Here is a 14,684-nt window from a genome sequence, read left to right as displayed (position 1 = left end):
GATCACCCCAACAGTTGGGCATGGGGTTAGCGACGCAATCCCGTAGAAAACTAACTCGCTAAAAAATTAGGAAAAGAAGATGGAAATGGATAGGACATACATTACGCTAATCGCCAAACTGCATCACAAGACAGGCATCAACATGGATTCCTGAAGGGAAGCGGAAAAGTGGAAGGCCAAAGAACACATTATGTCGGGAAATAGAAGCAGACATGAAAAAGATGAATAACAACTGGAAGGAGCTGGAAAGGATTGCCCAGTACAGGGTTGGATGGAGAATGCTGGTGAGCGGCCTATGCTCTTTCACGAGTAACTGACGTAAGTTTCATAAATCAAACACAGACAACTGTTAGATTGTATTTTTTTAAATAATGTAGTCGGTCGTATGATGTTGACGATCTTTTCAGGTACACCATAGTGTGAGAAAAGGATCCATAGGGTTCTCCTATCCACTGTCAAATGCTTTCTCATATTCAAGAAAGTTGATGTATACTGACGTGTTCCATTCAACTGACTTTCCAACAATGATTTATAGTGTCGTGATTTGGTCTGTGCATGACATATACTTACGGAATCTGACCGAATCTTTCATCAAGTTCAGCAACATTATTGAAAACCTTTCTTGGTACTGATAGTAGTGTGATGCCTCTGCAGTTCTCACATTTGCCCAGATCCTTCCTTGGCATCTTGATGAGGTATCCTTCTTTTCAGTCTATCGGAACTTGTTGATTTTCTCAACTCGTTCTGAATATAACGTAGAGTATGTTTGCAGGTATCTCTGTTTCTGACCTCACCGCCTAGTCTGGTATACTGTCAGACCCTGCTGCTTTCCCACTCTTGATTCGTCTGATGGCCATCCTGATTTCTTTGATAATTAATAGAGTGACATCTATAGGTAGGTCTGTGTGTGTTGCTTCGAGTTCCTCAAAGTGCTCTCCCCACCTGTTCTTGAATCTCAGTGATTGTCTTGCCTTCTTTGTCCTTGACCGGTCTCTATGGTTTACAATATTTCCCCGCTAGTTTCTTCGTTGTGTCGTATATTTGTTTCATATTTCCTCCTGTTGAAGCTTTGTACGCTGTCGTTGCTAGATCTTCCACATATCTCTTCTCGTTAGCTCTAATGCTCTCCTTCACTTGTTTGTTTGCTAATCACCACAACAGCGTTAATACGAACCAAATATTTCGTATTATTTGTACTACTCATACTTTTAAACTCATTCGATTACATACACAGAATATAAGACCATAACACAGCGTAAATAATAAATCTCAATACGCACATAACTGGAACATTTATAATTAACTACTGGTAATTTATAAATGCCAAAAGATACATTATTACTCAATAGGACGGATGGAAGCTTACACTTAAAATAGTGTAAAATTTACTATAACCCAGTTGTTAACCAAATAGGGATTAGAAGTACATATAATAAAATCTCAGGTAACACTTCCTTATGTTACAAATTTTCACGTAGTCCCTCAGTCCTAACTAAAATGGGGTCTATTCAATCAAATAGGCTTGCATTCTGATTTGAAGTAATTTCATTTCAACATTATTCGTAAATAGTTTGAATTACTTCAACTTTGAGAAAATTTCAAAACATCTAATGTGCATTGTATCATTTCAGTTATTGAAAGATGAACTGGATTGAGTGAATATAAACGAAACATATTATGAGGATACGATGGGTCTAAATGAAGGTTTATCGACACTCGCTTGTCCCTCTCTGACAAAGTTCTATTACTGATAACCTTAGAATACTACAATGTTAGTGAATGATGAAACATTGTGTGACAAATTCGTCCACTGACAAAAGAAATTAAAAAATCATTGCAGATAAGATATTATTAGAAGTAAGAGTGAAGATAATGTTATGTTGGAGAACAAAACACTTCTGAAATAAATCAAGATATGTGTTGTGCCAGCGATCAAGGTAAGTGTGATTCACGAAATCTGAGGCAAACCAAATTCGTCCAGTTTGATATTGTTCTGCAAAAAGATTAAGACAATACAAAAAGAAGTACGTAATTACCCAATGAAAAGCAGGCAGTACATTTAATATGCAATGACCTAGAAAAATGATGAAATATTAACTGCTCTCGTGATTTGTAGTATTAATAATATAACTACAAAAACCGTAACAAAAACTTAATTAGTTCTCGATATTCTGGCTCCATATTTTGGACTTCTCTAGTAACTTATCACATGAAGCATTATTGTTAGTATGTGTCATCAGAGGCTATACGGAAGACCTAAACATAAGTTGCTGAACATTGCATTTTCAGTCAGGCACAACGCAGAACATATATAGATCGGTCCAAATTGCCACATCAGAACAACCAGAAATTGTTAGGCCAAATCCCAGAGTAGCAGTAAAAATGAAAATGGAAAAAATTGTACATCGAAGATATGATTCAAGAAAATCTACATAAGCGAAACAAAATAAATTGTAAAAGATTCAAAAACTTACGATCTAAGGAAGGACAAAAAGTGAATCATCTACCCCCATTGAGAACGGTTTTGAGTCGTTACCTAGAATTTCTAACCATTGATAAAGAGTCACAATGACCCAGGTCAAATCACCTGTGAGACGGTGGAAAGGATTTGTGGCTCAGGTGGATGATTTCGGTGTTCTGTTTTGAGTTGGAATATTTGGTGGTGAAACTTTCATAGTTCTTCTGAATCCATAAACAAATAATCAACCCTTATTAACCAAGACATTATGAAATCGCATATACAGACTATCTCGATGGTGGAAGTGAGTTACAAGGTAGGACCAGGCACATATATACATCGGTCCAAGTTGCTACACCTCATCAACACAACAAGATCAACACCAAATTCACACAATGATAACTAATGTACACTACAGGATTCGCGAATACCAACACGTCATGGATGACCCAAAGGGGAAGCTAGGGAAGATACTCACATTAGAACATTTGGTGGTCTTGACAACAGCCATTGAGATATCATGCAGACGACACAGAGAACAAAACAAACTAATCAAGATTTCGAAACCGCCTACGGAAGAAAACACAAACAACTGCATGCTCAACCTGTTAAAGCAACCGCTCACATAAAACTGCTAACCGATGACACAGATCTCCCAACGTAGACCAAGCTTCAAAGTAAAAATTTACTAGAACTCATCGATTTATGCTTAACAACATATTTTCAATTTAGCAACAAAATCTACGAACGAAAGGAACACTGATGAGATCACCAATATTATTGCAAAAGCAATGATACAGAGACTGGGAAACTCGACCCTATCAGTGATCAAGTCAAATATTTGGATTCATTATGTGGACGACACATTCGTTACCATCAAAAAATACGAGCTGGAAAACACCTACATTCTGATCAACAACGTCTTCGATGACATAAAGTTTACAGTGGAACAGGAGTCAAACAACAAACTATCATTCTTGGATGTATTAATCACCAGAACCGACACAGGAAAACTGGAGACCCAAAAATGTCGGAAGCTGATCCACACAGACCAAATTCTCAATTACAGTAGCGACAAGCCAAGAACTCACAAAATCAACTGCGTACAAACTTTATTCAAGAGGGCGAGGACACAATGCAACACACTTGCAGCGCGGAAAAATATCTGAAGACTATCTTTCAAAAGAATGGCTACCCAATCAACTTCATCAAAAAATATGAACCAAACGCATCAACAGAAACAAAATCAGATACAGAGACCAACAATCTGATTACCCTACCATATATATATATATATATATATATATATATATATATATATATATATATATAGGCATATCAGAAATTGCGACGAGATTGTTAAAGCCTTTTGGAATAGGTATAGCACACAAACCAACAAAATCACTCCAATCAATCTTATGCAAACCAAAGAACGAAATGACAAAAGAAGAAGCGAAGATCATCCACAAAATAAACTGTTCCAACTGCCAAAAACACTACATCGGACAAGGTGGACTACCTCATCATCGCCTGAACGAACATCAATTAGGGGTCGAACACCATGACATATCCTCCTTATATCAATGCAAGTGGACAACTGCGGATATACATTCGACTGGGAAAATGGTGAGATCTTGGATAGAGAAAATTCTAAAAACACCAGAGACTATTCGGAAGCTTGGCACTCAGGTCAATCAGCGATCAACAAGCACATTGAAATCGAACCAATTTATCAACCAATCAAAAACATTATGGACAAATATGGGACTAAAAATCAAATCAATGACAGACGCAATCCAAATAAAGAAGTAAACAATGACAGGTCAAGGGTCAACAATAACCAATCAGGACCGATGCCAACATGACAAGCTGGGAGACATATGTGGAGAAATTCGAACACTTCACTTCTGCTCGAGTCTTGTGCTGATGATGTCGTTCACAAGAACGATGAAAGCTTTACGACCAAACCATCCAGCTCACAGAAGAAAGTCTACAAGATAGTCTGTACCCATCTACATGGTTTAGCCCAATAGTTAGTGTCTTCATAGACAGATGAGTTGTATTTGTTTGGTCGATCCTAGCTTGTTTACAACCTACCCCAACTTCAACCATCACCGATGTAGTTTGTGGATGGGAATACATAATGTCTTGGTTAACAAAGGCTCACTACTTTGCTAATCGATGTCTCATACCTGGTAATCTACGTCTAATCATAAAATTGGTAATTTAATAGTTCCGAAATATACGAGCGATTGTTCGAAGACATCCGTGACCGAACAATAGCAATCTACGAATATCCTCCAACTTTTACGGCAACGTTTTCAAGCCATTATGTAGAATAGAACGAACTACTGGACAGTAAACTCATCCTTTGGTTAACAAACAGATCCTTATTACGCCACAAGTTGGCAAAAGCCGATCGAGGTTTCTGAATTCGTGCCGAGACTTAATCAGACACCAGCCCATTAGGGCTGATGAAATTTTGAAGATAATTGAAGCGACTGATGCACATCTTACAATTAGTTTAGGCGTTGATGCGTAGTTTAGATCCTCAGTAATATCTGTCTTCCCCAAAACAAAATAATGAACGATTTAGTGAGCTACTGTACTCAACTTTTAAATGTGCGTTTCATTATAAATAGGTATTTTGCAGTTTCCGAATGCTGCTGATAAGATGTTTATTTTCTAAGGCAATTAATTAATTCGATGAAAATATAATAGCGAATGTGTGCCAAGATTATTCGACAGAAACTTAAATTATCAGATCATAATATTAGACACTCGTAGAAGCCTAAAAGAATGGGCATTATGGACAAAATTCTTCAAACAAAACAGATATTCAAAAACGAAGAATATTTGAGCGAACAATTGTTTTCAATAACTTCATCATCAGGCTCTACAGTTATAAGTCCATAATTATAATATTTTACAAAGGCCAAAAATAAGGCATGTATTAATGAGTTTGACAATGTTATGTGTTAAAAATTGGTGAACGTTTGCATCTGTTACGATATATATATATATATATACTTCAAAAAAATGTAATATTTGCAAATTAGAAAGGTCATTCAATAAAGGTCAGTAAATTGTTCAGTCACAATAAGATAATGGTACTATTGCAAAATTGAAAATAATTTTGTCAACTGAGATAATAATAATAATGTTGTGTGAATATAATATGTAATAAGGGGGGTGTTATCAAGGTAATTACGGTCAACAAATTGGGAATGATGGATATGAAGATTAAGATATAGATAATGAAAAATAATGATAATAAGGAAAATAAATAAAAATGAAGGAAGGGGTAAGAGGTTTATAATATTCAGTCTAGGTATTCGGTGATACAGTCGTAGGCCAAGGTAAACAAAGAGGCTGAATATATTTTTTCTGGATGCATAAATTAGGTCTTCTGGAGTTGATCCAGATGGCTTCGGCTGTGTAAAGCAGTCGTAATCTAGCTCCTTGAGGTAGATATTTTGGAACTTGATATAAAACAGAGAAAGCTTCCTCTATTTTGATATGATGTTCACTATCTACCAAGTGAGAAAGAATGTTGCTGTTAATCGATTTGGTGACTCCTTTTCCCAACCATGCTGGTACATGTTCACGAACACGCAAGGATAAAGCCCTCTGAGTACGGCCTATGTAACTAGCTCCACAGGAGCAGTTGAATTGGTATACACACATGGAGGAGCCCATCTTCGGTAACTTATCCTTGATTAGTTGTGTGAGTACTGGTTTAGTCGAGAAAGTTATGTGTAACTTGGCGGCATGAAACGTCCTTTCGACAGATCTTTTGAGTCGATGTGTTAGAATATCACCCGCTATGTCGGCTTTAAAGTCAAGTTTCAGAAATAAGGTCTTTTTACTGACTGTGTCGCAATGTCTTCTCTTTTTAATACTTTGTACGAGGTATTTTTTGACGAAATTATCAGGATAGCCATTATTACGTAATGTGTTCTTTAGTATAACTATTTCTTCCTCCACACTGTCTTCAGAACATAATAACTTGATTCTGTGTTTGAGACACTTAACCAAATTTGTTTTATATTGCAGAGGTGTGAAGCTTTGGAAATGGGTATACTGACCCGTCCATGTACACTTTCTAAACATATTTCGCTTTATGGAACCATCTATCCTTCTAGAGAGTCGGACATCTAGAAAAGCTATACTATTGTCCTTCTCCTCGCTGGTGAATTTAATGGCTGGGGGGACATTATTGAAAGCGTCTAACATCTCCTGTTTGTCGATATTTTCGTCACATATGATTAATGTGTCATCTATGTATCGACAGTAATAATCAAGCTTATTTAGGATGTCTTTAAGCGGTCCATTTTCTAGTTTGGTCAGAAAAATATTAGCAAGGATCGGGCCTAGAGGTGATCCCATTGCTACCCCATCTACTTGTCGGAAAAATTCATTGTTAAACTTAAAGTAGATATTCATAGTGCATTTCAAGAGAAGTCCTTTCATTTTGTTTATTGGGATAGGAATTTCTATTTTCTTTTCTATCAGTTGTTCACATATGTAATCTATAGTTTCAGTCAGAGGGATGTTAGTGAACAAAGATGTTATGTCTAGTGATAGCATGGTTTTTCCATTTATATTCATATTTTTAATTGTATCAACAAATTCAAAGACGTCTTTAACATTATGCTTAGAAAGTTCTTGGTGCAATGGTTCTAATAACTTAACTAACCATTTTGCTGTTGAATGGCATGGTGAATTTGCCATATCCAGTATCGGGCGTAGAGGAATATCAGGTTTATGGATCTTAGGTAGACCATATAGTCGAGGGGTATGTGTTCCAGAAGGCTTAAGCATATTATAGGTACGCTCAGAGATGTGTTGGTGTTGATTTAGGAATTTTAATGCTGCAGTTAGTTGACGTTCGGTCTTTTCATTGAGGTCTTTACATGACCCAAGCTTTTGGAATTTAGTTTGATCACTCAGTAGTGAATTCATCTTATCTATGTAGTCTGTCTTGTTTAGAATTACCGTGCCCGATCCTTTATCAGGTTTAGTGATAAGAATGTGTTCATTCAACTTGAGTTTCCGGATGGCCTCACGATATTGTTCATAAAAAACTAACAAAAGGGTGAAAACTAATCACACTAGTACAGTAGTCTCCAATTTATTTGGCGAAAAATACGCTGTTTAGTTTTGCTGAATTATTCTCAATGTTGCCTTACCTGCTGCCACATATTAAATCAGTCCAACTGTCGAACACTGGAACATTTAACTGGGTTATATCACTTGCGAAAAAACTTTTGGCAGTTTAACTAAAAATACACATAATTACTAGTGCTTTCTGACATCATTTAAGTCCAAAAACGAAAAGCGAAAGCCCTGGCAATGAATTAAATCTGATAACTTACAGCAGACGGCATAGTACCCATGGCTGGAGTTGGTAAACTTTCTCCAGGAATCCCCGTTGGAACAGAAGGTGCGTTAAAGTCTTCATTTAAATACGTTGTATCAGAACCTAGCTCATCACACAAACCCATCAATTCTTGTTCCAGATCATTTTCATTTATATCGGGTGTCGCGTAGGACTGACTGAGAATATTTTGTAATTCATCAGTTGAGACGAGTAGATCAGCTAAATCGTCTTGAAGATCCTATCGAAAAACAATGAAAGGAAAGATGTAAGACCTAAGTGCACCAAACAATATAGAAACTTCGATTAACACGTAACACCTACCTAGTAAACGATACCGAAAATAATCGCCATAATTTAAAAATAAACATCGAAACGAACTTTGAAAAGGTCACTACTTATACGAAACATGAAAATATCATCCAGCTATTTAATAATTTTACATAGTGCCTGACGTTTAATTTGGATATCGTCCATTCACCATTTAATTTACATACAGCCAGTACGTTTAATGTGGCATGCGAGGTATGTTTAAACAAAAGACAAAGAAATCTGAAGGAAACCCATAGTACTTCCGCATTAATGTGGATATTTTTGTACCTGGAAACGTGAGAGCGAAATTAATATACTTTCATAATACTAATTCTTATCACGAATATCGTTTGACTAGATGATTAAAAACTGATAAACTGAAAATAGGCCCTGATAATTTACTTTGATCAATCAAACTGAATTTGTCGTTACGTGATATGTGGTTCACAAACTTGAATACGAGTGTTTATCGGAAATTGGTGAACTGTACTATAATTTTCTGACGCCCTTGTATGAGGATAGCTATTTTCTGCTTCGGTCTGGGCACCCGGGCAGTATCTCAGCCCGCACACAAAAACATGATGAACTGTCTACTTCTGAAAAATATTCCTCTCGCTCCAAATAACAATCAAGTGACTCGCATTATTATTATTTACTACGTCATTATTCACCCTCTTTTATTTCCGCTCTGTTTATAATTATTTTTTCGACTTATACAGCAGGTCGACTTTGGTGGAAATTCCACTGTATCTAAACGTTCTCGAGTCACTGTCCGGTTGAAAATTGTATGTTACCACTGAATATGAGTACTGAAGGAGTTTTTCTGAAACCACGTGCACCATTCAAACTGGCCGCCTTCAACGTTCGCACACTTATGCACGTTGGACAACAGATAGAGCTGGCTATGTCTTTGGAAAGTCTTAATTTCGATGTTTGCTGTCTATCCGAGACCCGTATTCAAGACTCTGGCGAAGTACTACAAATTCGCTCTCCATCTGTCGCTTCGAAAAGCTTGTTTCACGTGCGTTTATCCGGGGACCCTGTGGCATCTTCGTCTGGTCTTGCTGGCGTTGGTGTCGCACTAAGCGCTAGAGCTGAGGCAGCACTAATCGATTGGACTCTCATTAACAGTCGGTTATGTGCTGTTAGATTAGAAAGTCCCATCAAAGTGAGCAGAAATCGGCGTGAGAAACGATGTATTTTCGTCATCTCCGCTTATGCCCCGACAGATTGCAGTCCGGATGCAATCAAAGATGAGTTTTACCACCAGTTATCTGTTCTTCTCCAGAAAGTGCGTTCGACAGATATTGTAGTACTAGCCGGAGACTTGAATGCTCAGGTCGGGCGTCTAGGCACAGAAGAGGATTGTTTAGGTGGTCGATGGGGACATGTTGGTCGCAGGACAGATAACGGGGACCGTCTACTGCAACTGCACAGACCACAACCTGTTCCTGGCTAGCACTAACTTTCGGCACAGTCATCGCCGATGTGCCACCTGGCGTCCTCACTCTGCATCTCAAGTCTGGACTCAGATTGATCACACCGCGATCAGCTACCGCTGGCGTGGTTGTGTACAAGAATGCAGCTCCTTTTGGAGTACCTATCTGGACTCTGACCATGCCTTGGTCTGCGCCAATCTTACCTTACTTTTCAGTGGACAACGAAGTGACCGCCACCAACGGATTGATGTTAGCAAGCTGGTTGCAACTTCTGTTGCTAGTAAGTATCGAACCGAGCTAGTTTCTAGGCTAGCTATCATTCCACCGAAAAGCATAGATGAGCATTGGTTGCAATTGCATGACCCCATCAAAATGGCGGGTACAGTCAGTTGTGGGTTCGCGAAACGTCCCGCTTATAAGCACTGGCCTTCCTCAGGCTCCTTACAATTCATTGAAGCCCGTCGGTCTACTCCGGGTGACCGTGAGTTTGACCACAAACGAAGGATGTTACGTAATGAAATCGGGCAAAGCTTGCGTAAGGACCGAGAAGCCTGGTGGTCGAAGCGTGCTAATGAGTTGGAAGCAGTAGCTGCATCTGGTAATTACCGGAAGCTCTTCCAACTCATCCAAGCCACTGGCAGCAAGAAGTCTGGTGTGAGCGAAACAATCTACGAGGATAATGGGATGCCAATCACTAACATCCATCGACGTCTTGGACGATGGGCGGAATTTTTCGAAGGGCAGTTCAACTGGCCTGCTGCTCCGGCAACATCGATCAGACTGTCCTGCCCTCCATGGCCGGTGACGAATGATCCACCAAATGAGGCGGAAGTCCGCAAAGAACTCCAACTCTTCGAGCGCTACAAATCACCTGGCCCAGATGACTTACCTCCGGCTCTTTTTAAAGATGGTGGTGACTTTCTGACTAAGGAACTGACGACGTTGTTTACAAAGGTCTGGGAGCTCGAGAGTGTACCAACGTCATGGAATGAGTCGATAGTTGTCCCTATCTTTCAAAAGGGTTCACGTCGTTCCTGCAACAACTATCGGGCAATAAGTCTACTTCCGATTGCGTCCAAGCTATTGGCTTCCGTCATACTTGGTAGATTGTTCAAAACCCGAGCAAGATTGGCTCGCGAGGAGCAGGCTGGGTTTCGTTCTGGTCGAGGATGTATTGATAATATCTTCACCCTCCGCCAAATGTTAGAACACCGTCATACTTATCAAAGGCCAACAATCGTAGTATTTCTTGACATCAGGTCTGCCTTCGATTCGTTGGATAGGACTGTTCTCTGGGATTGTCTATTGAAGAAGCGTGTGCCTGAGAAGTTTATTAACATCCTAAAAGCCCTATATACAAACACCTCAGGCAGAGTGAGGGCATACAACCACCTCTCTCCATTGTTCCATTCAAGCAGTGGGGTTAGGCAGGATTGCCGAATCTCACCATTCCTCTTCAACTTTGCCATCGACGACATTCTGGAAACAGCTCTGATGGATGTAAGTAATCGTTGTGTGGATCTGTTGCCTGGAGAAGGAATTCTCGACCTTGAGTATGCGGGTGATATTGTCTTACTCTGTAAGAATGTACAAGGCATGCAATCTGCACTTAATCAGTTGGAAATCAGTGTCCGTAGGTATGGTATGTGCTTTGCACCTTCGAATTGCAAATTACTTCTACAAGACTGGCAGAATTCTAATCCTGTACTCACCCTGGATGGTGAGCAGATAGAAGTAGTCGAGAAGTTCGTGTATCTAGGTAGCTGCATAAGTGCTGGTGGTTGCGTGAGTGATGAGATCAATGCACGTATAGTGAAAGCCAGAGCGACTTATGCCAATCTGGACACCTTTGGTGCCTTCGTGGTGTTAGTCTGGCTGTAAAAGGTCGGATCTACAAGGCGTCGGTGAGAGCAGTTTTGCTCTATGCTTGTGAAACCTGGCCTCTCCGAGTTGAGGACGTTAGACGACTCTCTATGTTCGATCACCGCTGTCTCCGAAGAATTTCTGACATCCAGTGGCAACACCATGTCAGTAATGCAGAGGTTCGGCATCGTGTGTTAGGGCACAGAGATGATAATGCAATCGATGTCACCATCTTGAAACACCGACTTCGGTGGCTTGGACATGTTCTACGAATGTCGTCCCAAAGAATTCCACGTCGTACATTATTTGCCGACTCTGGGACTAATTGGAAAAAGCGGAGAGGTGGTCAGTGTATGACATGGTGTCGTGGTATGAAAGTAAGCTGCAAAGGGCTGGCTTGTGTTGGCCCTTCACGACTCCCTGGCTGGGGTCCGAGAGATGGTGCGACACAGTGGCTAGAGACGTTATCAGATATGGCTCAGAATAGAAGCCAGTGGCGATCCTGCTGTAACCTTTTACTTTCTTCATAAAACGTGGTTGTATCTTACTTAACTGAAAGATTTCTTCTGATTGTACCTTTCCGTTCCCCCATTATTATTATTACTACACTACCTTGCACCAACCTCTTCGTTATTGTTCTCCTTTTTTGCACTCCTTACCTTTTTTTCTTCCTCTTCGAATTCTCATTGTTTTGTGTGGCGCATATATATTGGCGCTCTCTTGTACCAATATTTATGTGTTCAAATAAATAAATAAATAAGTTATTTTCTAACTAGTCTCCTGGATGAAATTGCTCCTGACTAATCATAAGCCACTAAGTCATGTTGCATTTAATGAGATTTAGAAGTTTCAACTTGATGTTAGAATACATTAGTCAAGGTAGATCTATAGACCATACCACATACTATGCAAAAGCTAGAGGAGACATATTTACATTTAATTCTCTATAATATTTCTCACTATAATATCAGATATGAAAGACAACGAGGGATAGTAAAACAGACAAAACCTTGAGAAATATTAGGTCAAGAGAGGAAATTAGTCAACGGACTCAGTATTAAGTCTTGACATGTGTAATATTTTTAGTTGGTGTCAGACAACCATATTCACTTATTAAGAACTAAGTAATAAAGCTCAGAGACGGCTGATATTGTATGAATGCACTCATTTTCACAGCATCACTCTACATCTTTTGCTACCGACTGTTTCTCGTCTTCAGCCGTCACATCTCGGTACAGTCAGCAGTATGATTTCGCTCTCCGACCAAGGGTTTGCTGCTTTTAATCTTACCGTACTCCAACCGACCTGTCTGGCATGGTAGGACCTTGAGATACGATAATTCCGGCCAGTATAGCCCAATTGGTTTATCGCGTCAGGCAAACTCAACCACCACGTCAAGGTAGCAGCAATGGCCAAGGGCGTCTTGAAGACCTAGTATGGAATCTAAACCTTCTGACATCTCTAAGACCAACAATAAGCAACTCCAAGAGTTGGTCGCATGTTTCAGTCTGCACTGTTTTTTCAGCCAAATGATGATGAAGCGAGGATCACACATACGAGTAATTTGTGACTTGGCTCTTGAAAAATGTATCTCGGTTACCTGAATTGTTTGAATTGTATAACCCTTCTAATTGACTCTTTATGATTCTACAATAATCTTGCTGACTTTTCTTAGGTGTGATGTTAAGTTTGGCAATTAATACTCGTAATTCTTTAGGATAGATCCAATATTTCTATTTACCAGACTGAATCTCTAGTCTTATTCGAATGGTACATGTATATATATTTTAACAACTTTGATATTAGTCGAACATGCATCCAGAAGTATAAAGAATTTAGTTCATAGCTGAATTGAAAGCATATATCAATTAGTGTTGTGTTCTAAAGCTCTGACCGCACGTAACAACCCACAGTTAAAACAAAACGTTAACGTCAGGTTCGAATGGAGAGACTACAATTTATGGACGAACCAATCAAGTATACGATAACAGGAAACGGATTTTGGCGCGAAATTCGCTCATCCATTTGGTTAAATAAAGTCATGACATCATAGCTGATGTTAGTTCGTGATTAAAACCTTAAATTTAATTTCAAACCTTAACCGTCAACCGTAAATCATCATTCGAACTCCTTATACTAATTTATAACCCTCATTTGGCCTTAGTTATTAGGTGAACACTCTCAAAGTCAGTTGTGTCGCTCAAAGGTCCACATATGGTGTTAGCTACATTTAGCTCGATGGACGGAAAAGGAGAGCTTCAACGAAGTATGACTAGCATGGTCTTACGTAAAACTGTTTGATACTAACGGCGTAAATTTACTTTTATAGACAAGCAAGTGCCTCTGGTACAAAATTAATGAATAAACCATTGACACACAATTATGATCCTAAAGATATTGCTTCCCGCAAAGATTTCTATAGACTACAAAATTGCAAATGGTACCAGATACATCCACACTAGTGGACTTACTTCCACATTATTTAGGTTAATTTTTTTCATCTCCAGTTTTAATTCTTTGGCACCGACTTTCATGGCATCCACTGTAACTTTGGTATCACGCACAGTCTGGATAGCAAAATTAGTCTGTTCCATATTAAAACTTTGGTTGGAAAGTTGTTCCTTTTGATTTTCATACACCTTCTTTTGCTTTAAAATTCTTAAAGCCTTCATTTTGACGCTCTCTTTAGCAGGACCGTCTCTCATCTTTTGCATTTGTAGTTTATATTTTTTAAGTTCCTCATCCAGTTTATCGATTTTTTTATCAACAGATTCGGCCCGGCTATCTACCTAAAATACCTAAATATTCAAATTTTGACGCAATTACATTGGAAATCACATCAGTCAGATTTGGAGGGGGCTGTTTCGGTTTAGCTTGCCCGAAGATCCGGTTCATAACTTTAACGCGGCACAACTGAGTTGCGCGGGTAACCTTAACTATTCAGAAAAACTGCAGACAGTTAAAAGTTCAAAAACCACTATCAGTTTTGCAATGACAAGACTCTTTGGTGGTCTGTGTTATTAATGACAATACTATTCTCTCAACTGATTTATCTTCTTTTCAAAAGAGTTCACAGATGAGCTTTCAGTCACATATTTAGGTAGCGAGATACCGGTCTCATAAAAATGTTCATCATGATCACCTTTTACTAATAATGTTGTCTTACTGCTTCCCCATTATAATGAGGTGATGTTTTTCTCATCGGTCCTTTGGTTTATTTACGAATATGAGC

The 14,684-nt window shown here is 39.0% G+C and overlaps 1 protein-coding gene across 1 annotated transcript; it reads right to left on the bottom strand.

Moving 5' to 3' along the window:
* Positions 1–1,451: 1,451 nt before the first annotated feature.
* On the bottom strand, positions 1,452–14,347 carry CHMP5 (Charged multivesicular body protein 5; the record flags this gene model as incomplete). The annotated part of the gene is made up of 4 exons (XM_035733080.2): positions 1,452–1,993; positions 7,837–8,079; positions 13,924–14,241; positions 14,279–14,347. The coding sequence occupies 4 exons, from the start codon at positions 14,345–14,347 to the stop codon at positions 1,949–1,951; spliced, it is 675 nt and encodes a 224-aa protein (XP_035589614.2). The 3' UTR covers positions 1,452–1,948.
* Between the last annotated feature and the right edge of the window lie 337 nt (positions 14,348–14,684).

This window comes from Schistosoma haematobium, chromosome 3, assembly GCF_000699445.3.
Source record: "Schistosoma haematobium chromosome 3, whole genome shotgun sequence".
NCBI classification, from domain to species: domain Eukaryota; kingdom Metazoa; phylum Platyhelminthes; class Trematoda; order Strigeidida; family Schistosomatidae; genus Schistosoma; species Schistosoma haematobium.
Note: the sequence above shows the minus strand (reverse complement) of the source record. Positions and strands in the feature narration are given on the sequence as shown.